This window comes from Henckelia pumila, chromosome 3, assembly GCF_033568475.1.
Source record: "Henckelia pumila isolate YLH828 chromosome 3, ASM3356847v2, whole genome shotgun sequence".
Classification (NCBI taxonomy): Eukaryota; Viridiplantae; Streptophyta; class Magnoliopsida; order Lamiales; family Gesneriaceae; genus Henckelia; species Henckelia pumila.
In genome coordinates this window covers 192,758,763-192,781,747 of record NC_133122.1, presented here as the reverse complement: position 1 = coordinate 192,781,747, position 22,985 = coordinate 192,758,763, and the positions used below count along the sequence as shown (strand labels likewise).

Here is a 22,985-nt window from a genome sequence, read left to right as displayed (position 1 = left end):
TTTACGAGTCCGCTCGATAAATATTTGATTCGTATTCGAGCTTATCGAACTTGAGCCGAATTCGAACATGTTCGAACTTTTTTTCGAGCCGAGCTCGAGCCGAAATTATTCTGTTCGATAGTTCGCGAATAGTTCGCGAGCCTTAATATTTAATTAATATAATATAATTATATAATAATATATATACATTTCGAGCTTTCGAACCATAATATCCAAATAGTTCACGAATAGGTTCGAATATTTCGAACCGAACTCGAACTCGAACTCGAACTTCATTTCGAGCCGAACTCGAGCCAAAATATTTGAAATTATCAAACTTCGAATCGAGCTCGAACTCGAATATACACTTATCGAGCCGAATTCGAACCTTAAAATTTTACCATCATTCGGCTCGATTCGGTTCGTTTGCACCCTAATATAAAGGAAACTGTATAAAAATATTTATTAATTTTAAACGGCGAAATAGACAAAGGGTGTGGGTGAAGTACTTGGATGAGGCGCGCCAAAACCTCATCAGCTACCAACTTCCATTCATGGCCTTCCCTTTGTGTGCTTCCCGTCTCTCTCCCACCAAGCATTCAGTGCTCGCTCCAAAGCCAATTTCTCCTTCAACTGTAAGCTCCGTACTTTGCTTCCACAGAGGACCTTATCTGGAAAGATTTCTCTCCCCTAAATTCGGTCGCATTTGGTCCAAAAAGGGTAATGACACAAATGTAAGTCTATGAATTATGCCTTATTCTTTAAGCATATTGCAGTGTTGATCTTTTTTTATTTTTTTGGTGGGTTTTCCATTTGGGGGGGGATCAAGCAATTTAAGCGTAATTAGAAATGGGTGAGGCTGAAATTGTCATGGGATTCCGTCATCTCGCTCGTTTAGGTTTTGATGAAATCTTGACAAGGTTTTTGTTCCTGCAGGAGTTGGTGAATGAGTGCGATCATCGGCCTTATTTTGGAACATGGATGGACTTAGGAAGGAAGCAGTTTGAGATCACCCTGGCAGCCGTCATTTTCTTTCTCCAGCTAACATCTCCAGTGTCTGGGACAGTTCATGAGTTTTGGTCCATTCCTTCGGCTGAAGCAGTTCTTTATTCCCCAGAAACGAAAATTCCTCGGACAGGGGAACTAGCTTTGAGAAGAGCTATTCCAGCTAATGCGAATATGAAAGCTATACAGGTTCCTTCCAATATCAAAGATTTGATTTTTTTATTGTTTTCAACTCATATGTTCAAGAAAAAGTTAAAAATATCTTGTTGCAACTCTTGAAGTATTCTCTGGAGGACATTTCTTACTTGCTTAGGATCCCACAAAGGAAACCCTTTGGAACCATGGAGGGAAATGTCAAGAAAGCTCTGAAGGTAATGGTTGATCAGTGCTCATGTATACTGCATTTGTTTAGATGCATCGAAAGGGCTATAAGACTTGAAAATTGGTTGAAGCAGAGTTAACCTGGCCTTTTGGTCCAGTATTTGGTGCTTGTGGATGGGTTTCGTAGTTGGGTTCATAAACACAAGTATTACAATTGTGAAAGAGAGCAAGTTTGTCAGTTCTTGAATGCATTGATACTAGATATGAGTTGAACATTTGCTTTGTTTGTCTGTGTTGGTAGATTTAACTGAGCTGACCGTTTTAGATTTGTGATGCTCCTTGTGCATCCTTTTCTCGTGTCTGTTGTGATTAACTGACAGTTCTGAACACAAATTATTGTTATAAGTTCCATATGTTTAGGTAATATGATTTTACGCGACTTTAATTCTGCAACTAATCAGTTGAGGGGTAGCACGAATAAGATAGAATCAAAATCAATGACTGTTGGACCTGAAATCTGCTAACTTTCTTTTTCTTGGGTTTCGTGTTTTGAATCTTCAAAATAATTATAATTTAATATTTAACAAACTGTCCTCTTTGAAATATTCTCTATAGGAAGTCCTGGTCCAATCTGAATAACTTTGTTTTGTGCTTCTGAACTATTTCATGCAATAGAGCAACTTACTCTTTTTTCTACTGTCCTATATTCTGCTCACTCTTGCAATCTCGTTCCGTTCTTCAGTGTTATTTTCCTTATCTTCAGATTGCCACAGATGAAAAAGAGTCCATTCTGTCGATCATACCAGCTGAATTGAGGGAGGAAGGTTCAATTCTATATGCATCTCTGACAGATGGGAAGGTAACGCAGGAGAGAGAGTGAAAAATCTCTGCCTTACAAAAAGCATGCTGTATATCATGAATTCAGTCAATTGTCAGGCTTTTCTTTTGATTAGGCTAGTTTCATTTGGTTGATTTTAAGTTCATGCAATGTTGTTACCATGCGTATTTGGGTAAGTTCTACAGCAGGTTTTTATGTCTTCAATTGATGGCAATTGTTCCTGTTTACGTACCTTGTTGGCCGAAGTCGAAGGAAATCTGCCCAAGCTTTTTTCCCTGCCAAATATGGATTAGTCATATTCTCGAGTAGAATATTCTTTATAACTTTTTTCTGATAATAATTAACGATGAGATAATAATTTCTATGGTGAATGATCTTATTAAGGGTTACACATCAGTGGTCATAAATAAATTACTCGGTTCTTAGGTTTTCAATAGTTTCAATATTTACTTATGATCCACGTCAAAGTATCAATTCACAAAAACAGGTCTGCCTTTATTTTCTTTCTGCAAACAGAGTTTTGGTTTGGAGTATACTCGGTGGCTCCACCTTCAAGACATTCAATTATGAATTTCCAAATATATACACTTATCATGCATGTTATGCTAAATCGTTTCATTTATTTTTTTTTAAAAAAAATCATTATGGTGTTCTTGTGTACTGCTATGTCGACTGATCCTTACATTAGTGTTTACATTCACGTGAGGGTCGGTCACTGTCATGATCGGACCTTTTGTGCCGCTCAGGGTGGACTGAAAAACCTTCTTGAAAGCGTTAAGGATAAAGATGCTGACAAAGTATCAGTTGGCCTAGCGTCTTCACTTGATATTGTTGCTCAATTGGAGTTGCTACAGGTATTTATATTGTTCTAATATAAGGGTTGAGTAATATGTAATTTTCATGACATTTTAGATAAAATAAATGCCAATGGTGGAAGAGTTTGGAGTAGGATTTCATGCGTGATGTTTTTATTTATTTATTTTTATTTATCAGATGATCAATAACATGATAGCTGTTGTGAAAACTGAAATATTGCATTTCTCTTTCCTTTTCTTTTTCTGTTTTCTGTGGATCGAAAACCCTCATTTTTCATTTCAATAACATGACAGCTGTTGTGATGGTGAATTTCAAGTATGACTTCACAAATGATGAAGTTTCTCTTTGGTATATATGGAACATCAACGTGAAAAACGGAGAAAACATCCATACATTTTGCCACTTTCCTCTTTGTGGGTTGATGCATTATTTTTCACGAATTTGACTAGTGATATGTCAAAGGTTTTATTTTTCAACAGGCTCCAGGATTGTCTTATTTGTTGCCTGAACCATACTCAAACTACCCCAGGTAAGGCATCTTAATAGATTTTCTGTTATGAAATATTTGGAATCTTTTCTTAAAATTAACTTTGTGGCTGCTTAGTTATCCTAGTGACTTGTCAAAATTCTTCCCTTTCAACAAAAGTTTGCTATCTGTGTGTCTCATGAAGAAGCATGGGCAGAGCTAAATTGTGAATGGGAGTGCAATTGCCCCCTTCAATCCCAGTTTATGACTTATATGTAAGTTTTCACAAATAATTTGGGGATATGAAGAATACATATCACTTGACCCCTAATTAATAGGTGTAGTCAGAATTTAAAGTAAAAACTAGATTATAAGTTTATGAGTCTAGTGAAAATTTTATTATTGAAATTTTAATGTATTTAACTCAGTTAAGAAATTGTGCAATCAGACTATTCCTACCTCAACGATGAATATTGACACATGTTTAATGATGATTCTCAAATTTGAAAGAGAATGGAAGCCTTGGATCGAAAGAAAATCTAGTCCTATGCTTAGAATCATGCTGTATCGAAATGCAATTGAAGGGGTGTGCATTATGTTTTAAGTGGTAAAAATTCCCATTTGCTATCAATAGCATTAGTATTATTATAAATTACAGTTGTTGATTAGCTCTCGATCTTGATTCCAAAATTTCTATGATGACAGCTGTGAAGAGTTGATTGTGTAACCAAGATCTAAATCAGCATGTGAACATTTGTTTGATTTTTATTGTTGATGAAGGACTTTTAAAGAGGAAGCAATGATCTTATTTTTTTATGTTTTCAGAATATGAGTAATCTGTTGAGAACATTTGTAGATTTTAATATTCCATTTTATTGTGTTAAATTATAAAATGTTATTTGAGATTATACCCCTGTCACTCTTGGGTTCCAACTCTGGTGTTGTAAAGTAGTCACAATGAGCAAGTGATGACATATGGCTTTTATTTATACCAAATTACATAGGCTTACAGGGAGAGCGGTTGCTGAGTTTGCAATTGAAAAGGGAGATGGTTCAACGTTTTCCCCAGAAGCTGGTGGTCAATCCAGAAATACAATAACAATCCAGGTATCCGAAATTCGGTTTTTTTAGATAACAGAATATCATTTGTCATCCTGCTTAGCCACTTAGGGAAGGTTGTTGCAGATGTAATGTTTCTTTGTTTTATTCAAATTGATTCTTCCAACTGATTAAGTTAGTAGATGTGATAAAATTTTGTTGCTACCAAAACTCCTAAAAACCTAAATGATTTATCAACTAATTTGAGGTAATAGGACACTCTTCTCAAAATACTGGGCTTGGTGGATACTGAATTATTTTTCCCCATAATTATTAGCACTGAGTTGATCCATCAAACCTAAATGATTTATCAACTAATTTGCCCATAGGTCGTCTTGGATGGGTATTCTGCACCACTTACAGCAGGGAACTTTGCAAAACTGGTAAGGTAGTGAATTCCACTCCATCTTTTTATTTCTTTTTAATTCTTACCCATATAAGGGGTGCCTTAATTATCTTTTTATTTATCTAGCCTTATATTTTTTTATGTCAAATAACAAGTTCTATCCTTTGATTATGCCAATTCTATTGATGCCTAGTTGAAATTGAGCTCAACTCCATGAGCGTAAAATAGTTCCAAATTTTTGTAGTCTTAGCTTTGTTCTCCCCTTTTCCTTATTTTTATGTTGTTTGCTAGATTCTCTCTGCGCACTCACTCAACCAAAATTCAGAAACAATTTACCGAATTTCTGAAATACTTTCTGTAGCCACACTTGACCTTACATTTGCATAGTCACTTGGGAAACTCTTGTGTATGAAAGTGGAGATAAACAGGAAGCTAAATTTCTTGAAAATTATTTTCTAGATTATCTATATGTTTTAGCCAACTCTTGTCATAATTTATGTTTAAACATTTCATTTCTTGCTATTGTTGGCTTGAACGTTCTACATGCATTGAGATTTTTAGGCCTTGTTTTTTTTTCGAAATAATCACTGTAGTACATGTATTTTCCTCTCGACTGTTCTGATATATTGTAGGTGGCTGACGGGGCATATAATGGGGTGAAACTTTTGTCCATCAACCAAGCAATTATCTCAGACAGTGCAACGGGAAAGGCTGTCGGCTACAGTGTTCCCCTGGAGATAATGCCATCTGGGCAGTTTGAACCACTGTACAAGACAACCCTAAGCGTGCAGGTTTATACGAGATTCATTTTATTCATATTGAGATAACCATGAATTAGCAAATTTCGTTTTATCCAATGATTGACATTCAAATGTTTTATACGAAGGATGGTGAGCTGCCTGTGCTTCCATTATCTGTTTATGGTGCTGTGGCCATGGCTCATAATGAAGTGTCTGAGGAGTATTCTTCGCCAAACCAATTTTTCTTTTATCTTTACGACAAGAGAAATGTGAGTAATTTAAACTTTAAAGCACTATACATTTTTCCTCAAACTCAATGTGGTAACATACAGAGTTTGATACAGTCTGGCTTAGGAGGGATATCCTTTGAGGAGGGTCAGTTTTCTGTCTGTGGGTACGTCTTTGTTTTCTTGTGTTGAATTTGTTTATTGATCAAATAAGGATTCCGAGTAGATTGATTTCTTCACAAATTGTTGCACAGATATACTACAGTGGGACGAGAAAATTTAGATCAGATTAAAACTGGGGACATTATTCGATCTGCAAAGCTAGTGGAAGGTCAAGATCGCCTCATTCTACCCAAGGAAAATTCGAGCTGAGTTATTGTTTGTGTTAGTATCCATTCTTTTAACCTGTAACACGTTAATCCTATTGTCATGTGAAACCGAAAAAGGTACTACGCCTCTCTCTTTTATTTTTTTATTTTGGTTGTGAATGGACTCGAAAAGATGATGAAGAAGATGGAGCTTAGCTCTAACCATTGAAATGATTTGTAAATGTCTTTTATTTCTCAAACTAGTTTGAACCACACCATCAATAGATGGCGTAGTTTTGTTCGTATGAGACTTATGAGACCTCAAACACATCTATTTATAAGTGTTCTCAATTCATCGTTGAGTAAATGGGGAAGCGTGAATGTCAAAACTAGAGGCGTCTATGCGTGTTTCAAAAATCTAAAGTTGAGGCTAAAAAATCTAAAGTTGAGGCTCAAAAATCTAAAGTTGAGGTCATGCATGCACATCTTCAGTACAAAATCGAGATTGCGGATTCTTTCAGTCTACTATGAATTTATAAAAATTCAAATCTTTATTATATACGTTACATAACTACATACGACCAAATCAACTGAGAAGCATTGGATTAACAAAATCGAACAGATTTCATCAAAAATAACGATGAGAAATTTTTATTTTTTAGAAAAAGAAAAAACTTTTAAGCCGATTCTATATTTTTCTATGAATGTAGGCACTAGGCAACCACTAGGCAAATGAACCATGCAACTGCCATATACTCTCTCTCTCTCACCTCTCTCATGATTATCATTTACGTGAAAAATAATAAACTAGAAAAAAAAAATCCTAGAGTAATTGCCATTTATCTTGTGTCAGTACAACAAATTAAGTGTAAAAATCCAAATGTCTTAATCACTCTTATTTTCAGCTACAAGGTCTCTCAAATGGTAAAACACAAGCAGCCTGATCCTAACCATGAGTGTCCACTAAATACGTACCAATCTACTTTCTTGGCATACCAATTCTCATCAGCGCAAGATACGCAAGAAGCCGATAACCCACAAGCATGATGGCCAAAGCCATCACACTCACGGCTCGCCCGTCGAGACCCACGGCCTTCACCGATGGAAAATCCTCAACAAGACAGGATTTATTCATAGCACAAGGATACGTCTCACCCGGCTGGTGTTGTGATCCCAACAAGAGCTTGAACGTGTAGTGACTGATCGATATGTACTTGATCCATCCGATGAATCCGGGCACATACTGAACAAAATATCCACTGGCTAATAGGAAAGTTAACATGACAACTGATCCTAGAACCGTGGCTGATTTCTGGTCCATGACAATAGCTCCAATGGCGAGCCCGAGCCCTTGAGAACATAGCACGCTGTATAGTAGAATGACCAAGCCAGATAAGAAGGATCCTGCTGAGGCTTTCATCCCTGCCATCCAGTATGTTATGATGAAAAAAATGGTGGGAAGGACTAATTCCATTGGCAAGTCACCCACGGTTTGTGCCATGAAGTAGGACGATAGACGATACATGCCGGAAGATCTTTCTTTTGCTAGCATTATACGTTCTTGTGGGAAGGTGAATATGGCTTGGAATAGAGGGTAGAAGCCCCAAAAACTTGAGTAAAAGAAGAAAAGCCCGACCTGCATTTGCATTCAAAGTACTAAACATGAAATTTGAACCTTCTCAAGAATTTATCAGAGGATGCAGCATGGTATATATGATCCATATGATATATATAGTATTTACCTGATCTTGCAAGTGATTAATATCAGATTTCCACCACAAACATCCACAAAGGAAAGCTACAACCAGAACCTGCGAGATCTTGAGGACGGAGAAAGATTCGTGCTTTCTTTCCTTTAGTCCTCTTCTCAACAAAACAGAAAATTGATACCACCATGTATTAGACAATTGCTTAAATCGCCTCTCGTCGATAGGTTCAGGCATCTGGTGATTGATGATAACATGTTCTGCCTTCACCCTCTCAGACAAATTGTCCTCGTAAGCACGAACAAGGGTCTGCTTAATATTTGTTTGATCTTCCTGCGAATCAGCAGTTGAGACTCCTGTAAAAGTATATAAAAAAACATTTAGTGTTACATATTTCTTGTCACTATAGAACATAAAAAATATATATATATTTGATCAACATACCATTGGCGAGATCTAATAGGAAATCAGCAGGATTCATGACGACTGATGGAGCAAAACCGATATCCAAGAAATAGTCCATGGCACAAGATCCCTTCCCATAATACAAGGGATTCCCTTCAGACAACAAAAGAACCTTGTGAAACATATAAAACAGCCTGCTAGAAGGCTGGTGGATCGTCATCACCACGGTTCGTCCTCCATTAGCCAACTCCCACAATGTAGACACGATCCTCATCGCAGTCGTGGAATCAAGCCCAGATGTAGGCTCGTCAAGAAACAACAGGCTTGGATTTATCAGCATCTCTTGACCGATGCTCACTCGTTTCCTCTCGCCCCCCGAAATTCCCCTCAAAAGAGGTCCTCCGGCAATGCTGTTTCTGCACCTCGACAATCCAAGTTGAGTCACAATATCTTCTGCATGCTGCACCTTTTCCTCTTTGGTCAGAGTCCGCGGCAAGCGCAGTAATGCGGTGAAGACCAGGGTTTCTAGCACAGTCAGGTGGGGGAACAGGAAGTCATCTTGTGTAACGAATCCCATGTTCCGTTTCAACGCGTTTGAAAATGGCTTGCCACTGTAAGTCACACTGCCAGAGAGACGGCCGCCAAGCCGGCCGCCCAACGCGGTTAAAAGAGTTGTTTTGCCGCTGCCTGATGGACCTAACATAGCTAGAATTTCACCTGGTAGCACCATGCCTGTGATGCCTTTCAAGATTACTTTCTCCTCGGATTTCGAGTTCTTCTTTAAGATTCCTCTTTTGTCTACTTTGATCGTGTAAACAAGATCCTTAAACTGCATGTTTGATTGAGACTGAGTTTCACACAAGATTCAATCACTAATGCCACTTTTGGCCGTTCATATATATAATTTGAATGGAATTAAACTTGCCCTTCTCAATGACTAATTAATTTCGAGTAGTATATATCAACTAAGATTCACTCTATCCATCGTATATATATAGTCGAGAATATTCTAAAACCCAAATTTTACAACTCCATGAATAAGTAAAAAAAAAAATGTCGGTATGACATAAGAAGTGACATTCAAAACAAGATTTTACTAATTCTTGGTGGATAATAAATTCTATATATATGCATCGTTCCACTCTTCATCATCTCATGAATGAACGACTAATCCTCGAATAAAGTATAACAATAATGTAAATAAATATATATTTCAGTACGTACTTAAATCAATTAATCATACGTACCATCAACGTGACAGGACAATTCGCTTTCTTGAAGATGGTGGCTGTTTCTTTCTCAACGCCATTACTCTGCGCTTCAATATCCGCCATCTCCGTCTCCGTCTCCGCGCGATCAGAACATTTTCTTGACCCGATGAAATTAAGAATCTAGTACAGTAAACTTGGAAAAGATGATGAAGAAGTGGAAGCGCAAGATAATATCATTCCGTGCAGCGTAAAGAAAAGAGTCATGCAAGAGAAATGGAGGCGAACATACAAGATTTTGTGGTGGTTTGGTTTTGAGCTGCTTTTATTGTGGGGGGTTTGTTCCGCCTTCTCATCTAATTATCTCTTTTGTTCACTCTTTTTCGGATCACAAATAGAGTTTGTTCCCTACAAGAATCACATACATACATATTGATCACGTTCTTTGATATCACAAACTTTTTCGGCTTCTATTTTCTTTCATTTGTTTATTTATTTGTTCATTTCCGAATATACAGCTAGCAGAGGAGCACGCACACTATATAGTTGGCCAAACAAATTTCTTTTATTTATATTATTTGTTTTTTTGAGTAATCCCATGAGTTTTGGTGTTATCATTTTAGTACTTGACTTAGATCTATCTATAATATTTACAATTTTGATATCGCGAAACTATTTTCTGTTTACAAAATCTGATTTTAAAACCGATCGAAACGGTGTTACAAGTTTTATCTCAGGGTTTATGAGAAAAATAAAATAAAATAATATATGATTTCACCATAACCTAATAACACAGATCAAATATAATGTTGGGAGATTGGCAATCTTTGTTTAGATTTTTTTTTTTTTTGTCACGGCATTTTAAAAGGAGAAAACTCTCTCTACCATATTTCTTGTAACATTTCTTATTATTTATTAATATTGTTGTGTGTCTAGTTTTTTTATTATTATTATTCAGTGGCTGATTTACATAAGAGCAATGCTACATGTAGAATCAAATTTGTACAACAATTTTTACACCACAAAAAAATCAATACAAAATTTTAATTTATCAAATCTCACGATACATTGAATGCAAAATCTCACGATATCATATCAAAATCTTACGAGATAATAGCAAAATATCACAACATAATTGTTGTAAATATCGCTATACGATATATTGGTTGTATCTCTAGCATTATTTTTTACATAAGAGCAGACCTCAGGGGGTCCACGCGCCCCTCCCTTTTTCCCCCGAAATTTTTTAATAACATTATTATTATTGTATAGGAATTTTTTTGCTTTCAAGTATATATAATATTTGGACTTCAAAATTTAATCTATATATAATTAGTATAGTTGTGAGTTCTCTCTTTTCTTACACTAGACTTCGAGTCTTCTAAATTTTAATTTATAATTTATTTTCTTTTCTCTATTTCTCACATCAAATAGAAAGCTTACTCTTTCGGCGATATACTAATATTAATTTTGACTATTTTATTTATTTTTTTAATTATTACATTTTTGTTATTGAAAATTATGCAATGTATAATAATTATTTTCGTCATTTACAACCTCAAAACTAAAATCCTAGATCCCGTTGTTGATGCAACAAATTGATGGGTTATAGTCTAAAATTGTTGTTTATCTCAATTGTATATTCAATCAAATGATTAGGTTTGGGCTATGTCCATTTAATTATTAAGGTCCATCACTATTATATAAATCCACAATAAGTTAATTAAGATCCGCTACTAAGGTAGTGTTTGGGAGAGCTTCTAGGAAGCACTTCTCAACTTTTCGTTAACAAAATTTTACAAAATTTCAAAAATTTGTTAATGAAAAGCTGAGAAGTGCTTCCTAGAAGCTCTCCCAAACACCGCCTAAAGCACACTGAGACTAATCTCAGGTTTATTTAAACCCCAAGCCCGAGAAAAAAGGTTTATTTACTTCAATCCCATCAAGGGACTTGAGCCCAAGAAAAATGGTCCATTTACTTCAAATCCATCAAGAAGTCTATAGAGAGACATTCTCCTCTCATTTTAACATTTTAAGCTTCCTTCATTTGCTACGATTTCTGACTAGCGCTGACTTAAGCGTCGGCATCGAGCAAATTAACTCCAGACCGGACGCTTCAGATACTCCGTTCGTGACGCATATGACGATACACTATTTTTATAAGATTCACACGAATGACGTTTGCACACGTGGACTTGACACTCTTGCATTCCCTCGACATTGTTTGCTTCAGATCACGTATTATTTTGGCTACATCACAAATTTATAATTAAGATGCGGTTAGGAGGTGATACATTATATTTAGAAAATTAATTAATTTTAGTATGAATGGTAAAAAAAAATTTGCTTTATCAAACATAATCTCATTATTTTTAAATTTCCTCTCCTAATTTATAGAAGTGAAAATTAATAATTATGTTTAAAAATATTTAAAATATTTCTTAATTATTTTTTGTAATATAATTGAACGCGAGGAAAATCCATCTATCTAAACCTACACTAATGGGACTCTAACCCAATACTGAATGTGTGAAAAATTGGAGAGGCTTCTTTTGATCTTTAAGCCTATTTATAGGCGTTGATATGCAATGCTCATAAATGTTTACAAAATTATATGTTCTTCTCAATAAATATCTGTTGCCTTGAATTGTAAGTTTTGGAGACAATTTTTGATAAATAGTACAACTCTGCGCACTAACATTATTACGACGTCTACAGTGTACGAATGCTTAACTTTTCATTATAGTTAATAGATAAAATTTTGGTCTTCTAATTGAGTTGGGAATGTTTAAAAATAAGACTGAAATTCTTGAATATCTATGATAAATGTCGTCAGTCGTCCTTAACTTCAATTGTGGTCATGTCTGTTAAGCAGCCTTGACTAGTCAATTATGTCTTCAGTCATGGTGATATGATCAGTTGTCGTCTCTAGTCGTCAAATCCTGACTATATTCAAGTCTTGGTTTCCTAGAATATGTCAATCGTCTAGTTCAGTTTAGCAAGTCTAGTTTCACTTCAAAGACACTGTAGTAACCCAGAGCTCATTTTAAGATAATAATATGTTAAACATAATTAAAGGTTAGTAATTAACTAATTCCGGGATTTAATCGGACTTCAAAATCAAGAAATGAAATTTCATTGTCTGAGCCAGTTCGGACGATCCGAAGAGGACTTCGGACGGCCCGAACTTGACCACCGGGGGCTCCGAAGGTGAGCTTGTTGACTTCGGATTTAAGGCTAGTTCGGACGATCCGAACTCGAGTTCGGACGGCCCAAACTTGTTTGTGCCAAGTAGGCAGGATTACTCAGCAATGAATTTTGACAAGTGTCGGACTTAGAGCACTTCGGACGACCCGAAGTAGAGATCGGACGATCCGAACTCGATGTGTCTCGCATGCAGACAGTGAGTTGGATCGGACGATCCGAACTCAGGTTCGGAGGGCCCGAACTCGTCCGAAACGTTTCCTATAAATAGGGCTCTTCGGAGTTATAATTTGAATACGAATTCCCGAGTTTTCTTCTTTAGTTATTTAGTGTGAATTATACACTTGAGAGCCCTATCGGTTATAATAGAGGTTTTGGAATAACCAAGGAGTGGTTATAGTCATCCAGGACTAGCGACTCCAAAGGGCTATCTACGAACGAAGATATAGTCCGAGAATCTATTTAAGTTTTGGGAGTACTTATTAGCTTATTTAAGGCTTATAGAATTTATGTAGTGATACGGTAAACTGTTGAATATAGGCTTGAAAACTAGAATCCTACTATACTTGAATTAGCCTAGAGGTATGTACACATTGACTGAGATTGCCAGCGAGTATACATGTTTATATGTTGCATTTATTTGGCATTATTATATGGAATGATATATGATTTACCGCTTTCTATATTCATATGTCATGTGCATATATACATTGAGCCTATACCTTGATATACCTGATTATAGAGCCGCTCAGCTCTATACTCGATAGTCTGTCACTGAGAGTACCGCGACGGCGGGGGCATTTATGTCTGTCTACTCTGGTGTACTTGACGAGTGTGGTTGAACCCAGAGGTTGATCCGTGCGATGTCAGCACTTATGTGGCGCCGGTACTGAGCATGACTTTTCAGATGACCCTTTACCAGTCATCATGTTGCATGCATCATATTTATACGTGTATTCATGTTTATGTACTGGGCGTTAGCGCTCACGTCCTAGTTGTTATCTTTGACACCCTATTCCATGGGGCAGGTCGCAGGATGGACGGAGCTGGTGGTTCAAGGCAGGATTAGGGAGCAGGCCTTGAGGAGTTAATTATACAGCAGGATTCGACATAGCTGTATAATGTTTAATTTTAAGTATTTCGATATGGTTGTATCACTACTGATGAATAAGCTTGACACTTTTATACTAAGCTGATATGTAATTTATGGTTATGTTTCCGCACGTTTTACTCTGTTAAGTTATTTTGCTGTATTAAGTTTAATGCATGTTATTAGTTGCCAGTTAGTAGGTGATACCATGCAGGGTCACTATATTTTTGGTATCAGAGCATGCTTAGATTTTGGGATTAGTACTTGGGATTTAGAATTAGTTTTGAGTAATTCTTGCGCATTTGGGATTTTAATGTGCAATTCTTTTCAGGATATGGCTGACGAGAGTCACGGTAGTGTTGGCCAAGGAGGTGGTCATCATCATCGTCATCACCGCCATCATGATGATCAACATCGTCATCATGAGGGTAGACGTCGCTACTCTATCAATAAATTCATGCAAGTAGGACCGAAATCTTTGGTGGGAGGTGAGAATCCTGAACAAGCAAGAAGTTGGATGTCTAAACTCGAGAGTACTTTTTGTGCTTTTGATTGTACTGAGGATCAGAAATTGAAAGTTCTAGAATTTATTCTAGAGGATCGAGCACGTTTTTGGTGGGATGCCAAAGCTGCTCAGGCACGTACTGAGAGAGGACAGGTGACTTGGGGAGATTTCTGTCAGCAGTTCCAGAAACTGTATTTTCCTCCAGCTGTTCGCCAAGCACGATCAATGGAGTTGCTTACTCTGGCAAGGATCAATGACTATTGATCAATATCAGCAACGATTTCTTGATCTGCTACATTTCAGTCCTCATATTAATGAGAGTGATGCATCGAAGTATGATCTCTTTCTACAAGGCCTGAACAAAGATATCTACTCACAGGTTGTTGTCTTTGATGACCCAGTATCTTATGAGACTTTGGTGAAACGTTGCCATCTTGTGGAGACCAACAAGGCGTGCACATTTGTTGATGCCCGCACAACTTAGTGGATCATTTGAGCCTAGAGCTCAATCTGTTGTGCAATCTGGACCTACGTCTTCTTCTACTCCTACTACTTCATCTGGATCTCGTGGTTCACAAGGTATGTTCCGTTTTGGGAAGAAGAAGAAGGAGGAGGAGTTTTGATCACTGTGGAGGGAAGCATCCTGCAGCTTCATGTCGGAGAGTTACTGGTGCTTGTTATATTTGCGGTCAGCAGGGATATCTGCGGAGAGATTGTCCTCAGCGCATGGGTTCTGCTAGTGGATCGGGATCACAGGTTGGATCTCAGGCTTCTACTTTTCCACGATAGCAGCCAGCACCACAGAGTTCTTCTGGTTACCGTCCCCAGACTCAAGGGCAGGTATTTGCTTTGTCTCAAGAACAGGCTACTGAGGGAAGTGATCGCATGTTGGCAGGTACCTTTTTGTTATGTGGTATTCCTGCACTTGTTTTAATTGATACTGGAGCATCGCATTCCTTTATTTTTAGTCGCTTTGTTAAGAGACATAGATTACCTTATATATAATTAGATATGGATTTAGTTGTATCTACTCCGCTGGAGCAGGAGATAGTAACTAAGCGTCTAGTGATGGGTTGCCTTCTAGAGTTTGAGGGTAATGTATTGTCAGCTAATCTGATGATATTAGCAATGGCAGATTTTGATTGTATTTTTGGAATAGATATACTGACTTTGTATCACGCTACTGTGGATTGTTATCAGCGTCTGGTACAGTTTCATCCTGCTAAGGGTGATAGCTGGTATTTTTATGGTGAGGGTGTGCGACCTTCGATGCCACTTGTTTCGGCTCTGAAGGCATGTCATGTCTTGGAGTCAGGTGGGGAGGGCTACCTTATCTATGCAGTTGATATGTCTATGAGTAGTACGGGTATTGATCAGTTACCGATAGTCAGTGAGTTTCCTGATGTATTTCCTGATGAGATTCCTGGTTTTCCTCCGGTGCGAGAGGTTGAATTTGGTATTGATTTAGTACCAGGAACTATGCCTATATTTCGAGCGCCTTATCGTCTAGCACCATCAGAGATGAGGGAATTGAAACAGCAGTTATAAGATCTGCTTAATAAGGGATATATTCGTCCGAGTGTTTCTCCGTGGGGAGCACCTGTTTTGTTCGTCAAGAAGAAAGATGGATCGATGCGATTGTGTATTGATTACAGGCAGTTGAATCGTGTCACCATCAAGAATAAGTATCCTTTGCCGTGGATTGATGATCTATTTGATCAACTACAGGGTACTTCTGTTTACTCCAAGATAGATCTGAGATCTGGATACCACCAGATGCGGGTACGAGACTCAGATATTTTTACGACTATTTTTAGGACCAGATACGAGCATTATGAATTTTTGGTTATGCCATTTGGTTTGACGAATGCACCGGCAGTCTTTATGAATCTGATGAATCAGGTATTTCGAGAATATCTGGATAGATTTGTCATCGTCTTCATTGATGATATTCTTGTCTATTCTCATGACAAGGATGAGCATGCATAGCATTTGAGGATTGTTTTACAGACGTTACGAGATAAGCAGTTGTATGCGAAATTGAGCAAGTGTGAATTCTGGCTTGATCGGATAGTGTTTCTCGGTCATGTGATTTCTAATGAAGGGATATCTGTTGATCCTAGTAAGATAGAGGCAGTGCTGAACTGGTCTCGTCCGACGACGGTTGCTGAGATTCGTAGTTTCTTGGGTCTAGCTGGATATTACCGTCGGTTCATCGAGAATTTTGCACAGTTGGCCAGGCCTTTGACACAGCTTACATGGAAAGATGTTGCCTTCATATGGTCCTCGGATTGTGAGGAGTCATTTCATGAGCTGCGTGGATGTCTTACTACTGCACCTGTGCTAGCTCTACCTTCTAGATCAGGAGGTTATGTTGTCTATACTGATGCCTCTGGTCAGGGGTTAGGATGTGTTCTGACACAGCATGTACATGTTATTGCCTATGCTTCTCGACAGTTGAAGACGCATGAGAGTAATTATCTAGTACATGATCTCAAGTTAGCCGCCATTGTATTTGCACTCAAGATCTGAAGGCATTATCTTTATGGCGAGAAATTTGAGATATTCACGGATCACAAGAGTTTGAAGTATTTATTCACTCAGACGGAGTTGAATATGCGACAGAACGCTGGATAGATCTTCTGAAGGATTATGATTGTGAAATCAAATATCATCCAGGTTCTGTTAATCTTACTGCTGATGCCTTGAGTCGGCAGGTAAGACTTTCTGCACTTCAGACTAGTGAAGTATCTCATATGATTCAAGAGTGATGTTCATTGAGTTTTACGCTAAAGCACAAGAAAGGGAGAAATGAGATTCGATTGTATACTATTTTGTCTAAGCCAGCATTGTATTCTCGGATAAAAAATGCTCAGATATCTGATGTTAAGACTCAGCGTTTGGCACGTTTAGCCAATGAAGTTAATACATCTGGATTTCATTTTCAGGCAGATGGTTTATGCGGAGCTCAGGAACGATATTCTATCTCAAGCTCACAGGAGTCGATTATCAATTCATCCTGAAAGCATGAAAATGTATAAGGACTTGCGAACGAGATTCTGGTGGAATGGGATGAAGCGGAGTGTGTATCAATTTGTTTCAAGATGTTTGGTTTGTCAACGAATCAAGGCTGAACACCGACGACCAGGTGGATTATTGCAGAATCTTGAGATTCCCGAATGGAAGTGGGAGCACGTAACTATGGATTTTGTTACCCACTTACCTATGACTTCACGTCAGTGTGATGCTAACTGGGTCGTTGTTGACCGTTTGATGAAATCAGCACACTTTATTCCTTATAACCGGGAGTATTCTTATGATCGCATGTCACGTTTATACATCCAAGAAATAGTGCGATTGCATGGGATTCCAGTGAGCATAGTCAGTGATAGAGACCCGAGATTTACCTCACGTTTTTGGGGTAGTTTTCAGGAGGCGTTGGGTACCACTCTGAGTTTGAGCACTGCATATCATCCGGAGACTGACGGACAGTCAGAGCGGACGATTCGTACATTGGAGGATATGCTACGTTCTTCTGTCATGGACTTTGGCTTATCTTGGCAGGATCAGTTACCTTTGATCGAATTTGCCTATAATAACAGTTATCATTGTAGTATTGATATGACACCTTTCGAGGCATTGTACGGTCGACGGTGTCGTACTCCGTTATTCTGGGATGAAGTCGGGGAACGACAAGTCGAGGGTCCTGAATTGGTGCAGCAGATTGTAGACAAGGTAGATTTGATCAAGCATAGGATCAAAGTTGCTCAAGATAGACAAGCCAGTTATGCTAATATTCATCGCAGGCCACTTCAGTTTGAGCCTGGTGAATATGTGTTTCTACGAGTATCAGCTTTCAGGAAGGTGATGAGATTCGGCGTGAAAGGCAAGTTGTCTCCTTGTTTTATTGGACCTTTCCAAATACTGGAGAAGATCAGAGATGTTGCATATCGTTTGGCTTTACCGCCAAATATTTCCAGTATACATAATGTTTTTCATGTGTCGTTACTTCGACAGTATATAGCTGATGAATCTCATGTGATTCAGTCTACTGATATTCAGCTAGAGCCAGATCTGTCTTTTGTTGAACGACCAATCCGTATCTTAGACAGAAAGGAGAAAGTTCTTCGGAACAAGACTATACCACTTGTGATGGTACAGTGGCAGCGCCGAGGCGTTGAAGAAGCAACTTGGGAAACTGAGAGTCGTATGCAAGCAGAATATCCTGAGTTGTTTGCTTTGTATTTTTTATTACCATGTAGTTGTAATTACAGTTGTTGTAATAAAACGTGGTTTGATATTTCATATTGTATCTTGATTTGTCTTTAGATGTTATTTCGCGGACGAAATATCTAAAGGTGGGGAGAATGTAGTAACCCAGAACTCATTTTAAGATAATAATATGTTAAACATAATTAAATGTTAGTAATTAACCAATTCCGGGATTTAATCGAACTTCAGAAGCAAGAAATAAAATTTCATTGTCTGAGCCAGTTCGGACGATCCAAAGAGAACTTCGGACGGCCCGAACTTGACCACCGGGGGCTCCGAAGGTGAGCTTGTTGACTTCGGAATTAAGGCTGGTTCGAACGATCCGAACTCGAGTTCGGACGGCCCGAACTTGTTTGTGCCAAGTAGGCAGGATTACTCAGCAATGAATTTTGACAAGTGTCGGACTTAGAGCACTTCGGATGACCCAAAGTAGAGATCGGACGATCCGAACTCGACGTGTCTCGCATGCAGACAGTGAGTTGGATCGGACGATCCGAACTCAGGTTCGGAGGGCCCGAACTCATCTGAAACTTTTCCTATAAATAGGGCACTTCGGAGTCATAATTTGAATACGAATTCCCGAGTTTTCTTCTTCAGTTATTTAGTGTGAGTTATACACTTGAGAGCCCTATCGGTTATAATAGAGGTTCTGGAATAACCAAGGAGTGGTTATAGTCATCCGGGACTAGCGACTCCAAAGGGCTATCTACGGACGAAGGTATGGTCCGGGAATCTATTTAAGTTTTTGGAGTACTTATTAGCTTAGTTAAGGCTTATAGAATTTATGTAGTGATACGGTGAACTTTTGAATATAGGCTTGAAAACTAGGATCCTACTATACTTGAATTAGCCTAGAGGTACGTACATATTGACTGAGATTGCCAGCAAGTATACATGTTTATATGTTGCATTTATTTGGCATTATTATATGGCATGATATATGATTTACCGCTTTCTATATTCATATGTCATGTGCATATACACGTTGAGCCTATACCTTGATATACCTGATTATAGAGCCGCTCAGCTCTATACTCGATAGTCTGTCACTGAGAGTACCGCGACGGCGGGGGCATTTATGTCTGTCTACTCTGGTGTACTTGACGAGTGTGGTTGAACCCAGAGGTTGATCCGTGCGGTGGCAGCACTCATGTGGCGCCGGTACTGAGCATGACTTTTCAGATGACCCTTTATCAGTCATCATGTTGCATGCATCATATTTATACGTGTACTCATGTTTATGTACTGGACGTTAGCGCTCACGTCCTAGTTGTTATCTTGGACACCCTATTCCATGGGGCAGGTCGCAGGATGGACGGAGCTGGTGGTTCAAGGCAGGATTAGGGAGCAGGCCTTGAGGAGTTAATTATACAGCAGGATTCGATATAGCTGTATAATGTTTACTTTTAAGTATTTCGATATGGTTGTATCACTACTGATAAATAAGCTTGACACTTTTATACTAAGCTGATAAGTAATTTATGGTTATGTTTCCGCACGTTTTACTCTGTTAAGTTATTTTGCTGTATTAAGTTAATGCATGCTATTAGTTGCCAGTTAGTAGGTGATACCATGCAGGGTTACTACAGACTCAACCTTGTCACTAAGCTAAGAAATCATTGGCTCACCATTCAAAAATATATTTTATTTCTTTCTAATACTTTTTTTTTTCAAAAAAACCATGAGGATATTAGGTAATCGATTTTGTTATGGCGTGACACACCAATGTTTTTTTTAATTTTTAATTTTTAATTTTCAATTTTGCTCCAACGTCCTATTTGATATGTAAATTTCATTCGGTACATTTATTAGTAATAACTAGTGTATTGATTTTAATATTTTTGTAATTAATTTGATTTATATTGAAATAAGAGAAATATCATAATTGTAAAAAAATTTGAAGGACTAAACTACAATTTGAAATATCGAATTTTTTTAAAAAACAGAATAAAAAGCTTAATATCTATATCACATAAGGACAATTCTGGTAAAAAAAATGGTGTCTAATGAACATATTCTTTTTATAAAGGAGATTATCTTAGTATATATATCATTTTTTTCCACATTTTTTTCAACTAACTTCTATAAAATAGAATAACTAACCTTTTTTTTTTAAAAAAATGTATATAAGAAATTTTATATGTAAAATAATCATAAAATTAAACCAAATATTTTCAGAAAAAAGAAGAAAAATAAAAAGAAAAGTAAACCAATTATTATTTGAAAAATAAAAATATATTATATAATTAAGCAAGTTAACGCATACTCTATAAAATTGGTTACTAATTTTCCCCGTTGCATTTGTGCTAAGTATTAAATACTCGTGTAAAAAATAATGTTTTTTAAATCTTGAATTGTTGTTAAGATATTTTGAAAATAATAAAATCTCGTGGGAGTGTTTAGAAAAGTAAAAATCAATTACTTGATGCTTAAAATCGAGTAACATATTGCTCAAAAAAAAAAAATCGAGTAACATATATTTTCAAAAAAAAAAAAAAGAGTAACATATATAAGATGATATTATCTAAAACGGGATGATACAAGTAATTAAATGACCCTACACGACTTTCCAATCAATCCAGGATAATTTTTTCACTTAATTGGTTAATGAGATGACGATCAATAAATAATATAAATATAATAAAATAATATATTTAGATAAGATAATATTGTATATTAATTCTTATCAAAAAATTGAACAAAATAAGTTGAATAATCAATCATTGACGAAATTGAGTCAAAGATCTTGATACTAAGTCATAAGGACCCAAATACAACAAACACTTGGACATCTGCTTAGCTAGCGTGCAATCCGGTGCGCCAAGTGTCCCAACAATCCTCTACACGCAAGTTGACAATTTGAACTTGTGATAGCTTTATTCGACGCTGCCCGAGGGAAAGTCAATATATTATATACCAGCCAACGGGTTAGTCTATGCTACACCTGGAATATTTTTTTTTCTATTTTAATATCATTAGATCACGTGAAACTCATATATTTTTATGGAAATTGACATATGTCTTGATGATTCAATGGTTGATATTTGACCACATCATGTAGGGAAAAGTACTCCAAGTGTAGCATAGAGCCAACCCAAGGATTTTACCCTTCTAACTACGTGGAACGTTTATTTTTATGACACAGAGTGTTTGGATTTTAGAATTTTATAAGCTCTAAGATCTCATTTTAAAAATAAACGGTTTTGTGTTTGGATTTTAGAATTTTATAAGCTCTAAGATCTTATTTTAAAAATAAACGGTTTTGTGTTTGGATTTTAGGATTTATAAGTTGTAAGGTTTTATTTTAAAAATAAACGATGAAAGTGTTTAGATAATCTTATTGTAAACAACTGAAAAATGTGTTTGATATTATAAGATATTTTTATCATTAAAATTATCAAAAAGAATATAATACTATGAAGATATTGAAAATAATTATATATATACGAAAATTGTTTTAGAATTTTATCATAAATATTAAAAATATATTTAAATAATAAAACTATTTTATATTTTAATTTAGAAAAATTGATATTCTTTGAATTTTTTAAAAATATATATTTAATGTTATCATTAATATGTTCAAGTAAAAAAATGCTTTAAAAAGTACTCAACAATACATTTTGTTTTTTTAAAATTCTAAGAAAAATATAGAACAAAACCTTATTTTAAATTTATAAAAAATCAAAATGATAAATTTTAGTTCTTTAGATTAATGTGAAAAATGGGTTGGGGCCATGTGGGTATTTAAGAAAGTATACAAGGATAATATGGGGAAGTAAAATAATGAAATAAGACTTTTTTTAAAAAATAAGGTGAGGTAACTTTTTTTAAAAACAACTTATAATGCTAAATAACTAATTTTGATAGTTTATAAGTTGTTTGAAAAAACAAATTTTCAAACAAATTTAAATAGATTATAAACTCTGAAACATCCTATAAGTTGTTTTCAAAATTTTATAAGTTTTGCTAAACACACTCGTACTTGCGAGTTTCTCTTGTACTTAACTTGAAATGTGAAATTTTTAATCTTACCAAACAAAATAAAAATTTAATTTTTTTCTCCTAAAATGTCTTTTCTAAGATGATGTCACATATCTTTATCCATGAAACGAGATAATTTTGTCCATATTTACATTAAAAAGTAATAATTTTAGCATAAAACATGGGTGACTGGCCGATAATTTCAGTTATGAATAAATCTAGCAAGCGAATTAGGTCAAGTAATAGTAAATGTACAACGAGTTCAAATATCGATCCCATAGAGACGGTAGTTAATGCTCAAGATTTAATTATTTTACTTAATTTAGACGAAATAATAAAATGTTGTGTGATGATATGAATAAATATTCAATTACTGAAAACAAAATAAAAATCAAAATAATAAATAATTATGAAACTATCTAACAATTAAAGTTCAATAATAAATTCAATTAAAACGAGATAACCAA

At 36.3% G+C, this 22,985-nt stretch overlaps 2 protein-coding genes across 2 annotated transcripts; one reads left to right on the top strand and one right to left on the bottom strand.

The window, feature by feature from the left end:
- Positions 1-485: 485 nt before the first annotated feature.
- Positions 486-6,409, top strand: LOC140887926 (peptidyl-prolyl cis-trans isomerase CYP37, chloroplastic). Its single transcript, XM_073295528.1, has 12 exons — positions 486-713; positions 916-1,173; positions 1,266-1,355; positions 2,069-2,164; positions 2,890-2,997; positions 3,439-3,488; positions 4,430-4,532; positions 4,853-4,906; positions 5,502-5,660; positions 5,756-5,878; positions 5,954-6,003; positions 6,091-6,409. Exons 1-12 carry the CDS (start codon positions 534-536, stop codon positions 6,206-6,208), a joined length of 1,389 nt encoding a protein of 462 aa, XP_073151629.1. The 5' UTR covers positions 486-533; the 3' UTR covers positions 6,209-6,409.
- A 562-nt stretch (positions 6,410-6,971) lies between these two features.
- Positions 6,972-9,777, bottom strand: LOC140891322 (ABC transporter G family member 9-like). Its single transcript, XM_073299763.1, has 4 exons — positions 9,503-9,777; positions 8,295-9,084; positions 7,887-8,206; positions 6,972-7,780 (listed from the first exon to the last, which is right to left on the bottom strand). Exons 1-4 carry the CDS (start codon positions 9,587-9,589, stop codon positions 7,124-7,126), a joined length of 1,854 nt encoding a protein of 617 aa, XP_073155864.1. The 5' UTR covers positions 9,590-9,777; the 3' UTR covers positions 6,972-7,123.
- Positions 9,778-22,985: the final 13,208 nt, after the last annotated feature.

What these genes read in the sequence shown, in the direction of transcription:
- LOC140887926 (XM_073295528.1), top strand. Translation starts at nt 534, where the DNA reads ATGGCCTTCCCTTTGTGTGCTTCCCGTCTCTCTCCCACCAAGCATTCA. An exon ending in CGAATATGAAAGCTATACAG is followed by an intron (nt 1,174 to 1,265) that starts GTTCCTTCCAAT and finishes CAACTCTTGAAG; the next exon opens with TATTCTCTGGAGGACATTTC. An exon ending in CCATACTCAAACTACCCCAG is followed by an intron (nt 3,489 to 4,429) that starts GTAAGGCATCTT and finishes CAAATTACATAG; the next exon opens with GCTTACAGGGAGAGCGGTTG.
- LOC140891322 (XM_073299763.1), bottom strand. Translation starts at nt 9,589, where the DNA reads ATGGCGGATATTGAAGCGCAGAGTAATGGCGTTGAGAAAGAAACAGCC. An exon ending in CCTATTAGATCTCGCCAATG is followed by an intron (nt 8,207 to 8,294) that starts GTATGTTGATCA and finishes ATACTTTTACAG; the next exon opens with GAGTCTCAACTGCTGATTCG. An exon ending in TTAATCACTTGCAAGATCAG is followed by an intron (nt 7,781 to 7,886) that starts GTAAATACTATA and finishes ATGCAAATGCAG; the next exon opens with GTCGGGCTTTTCTTCTTTTA.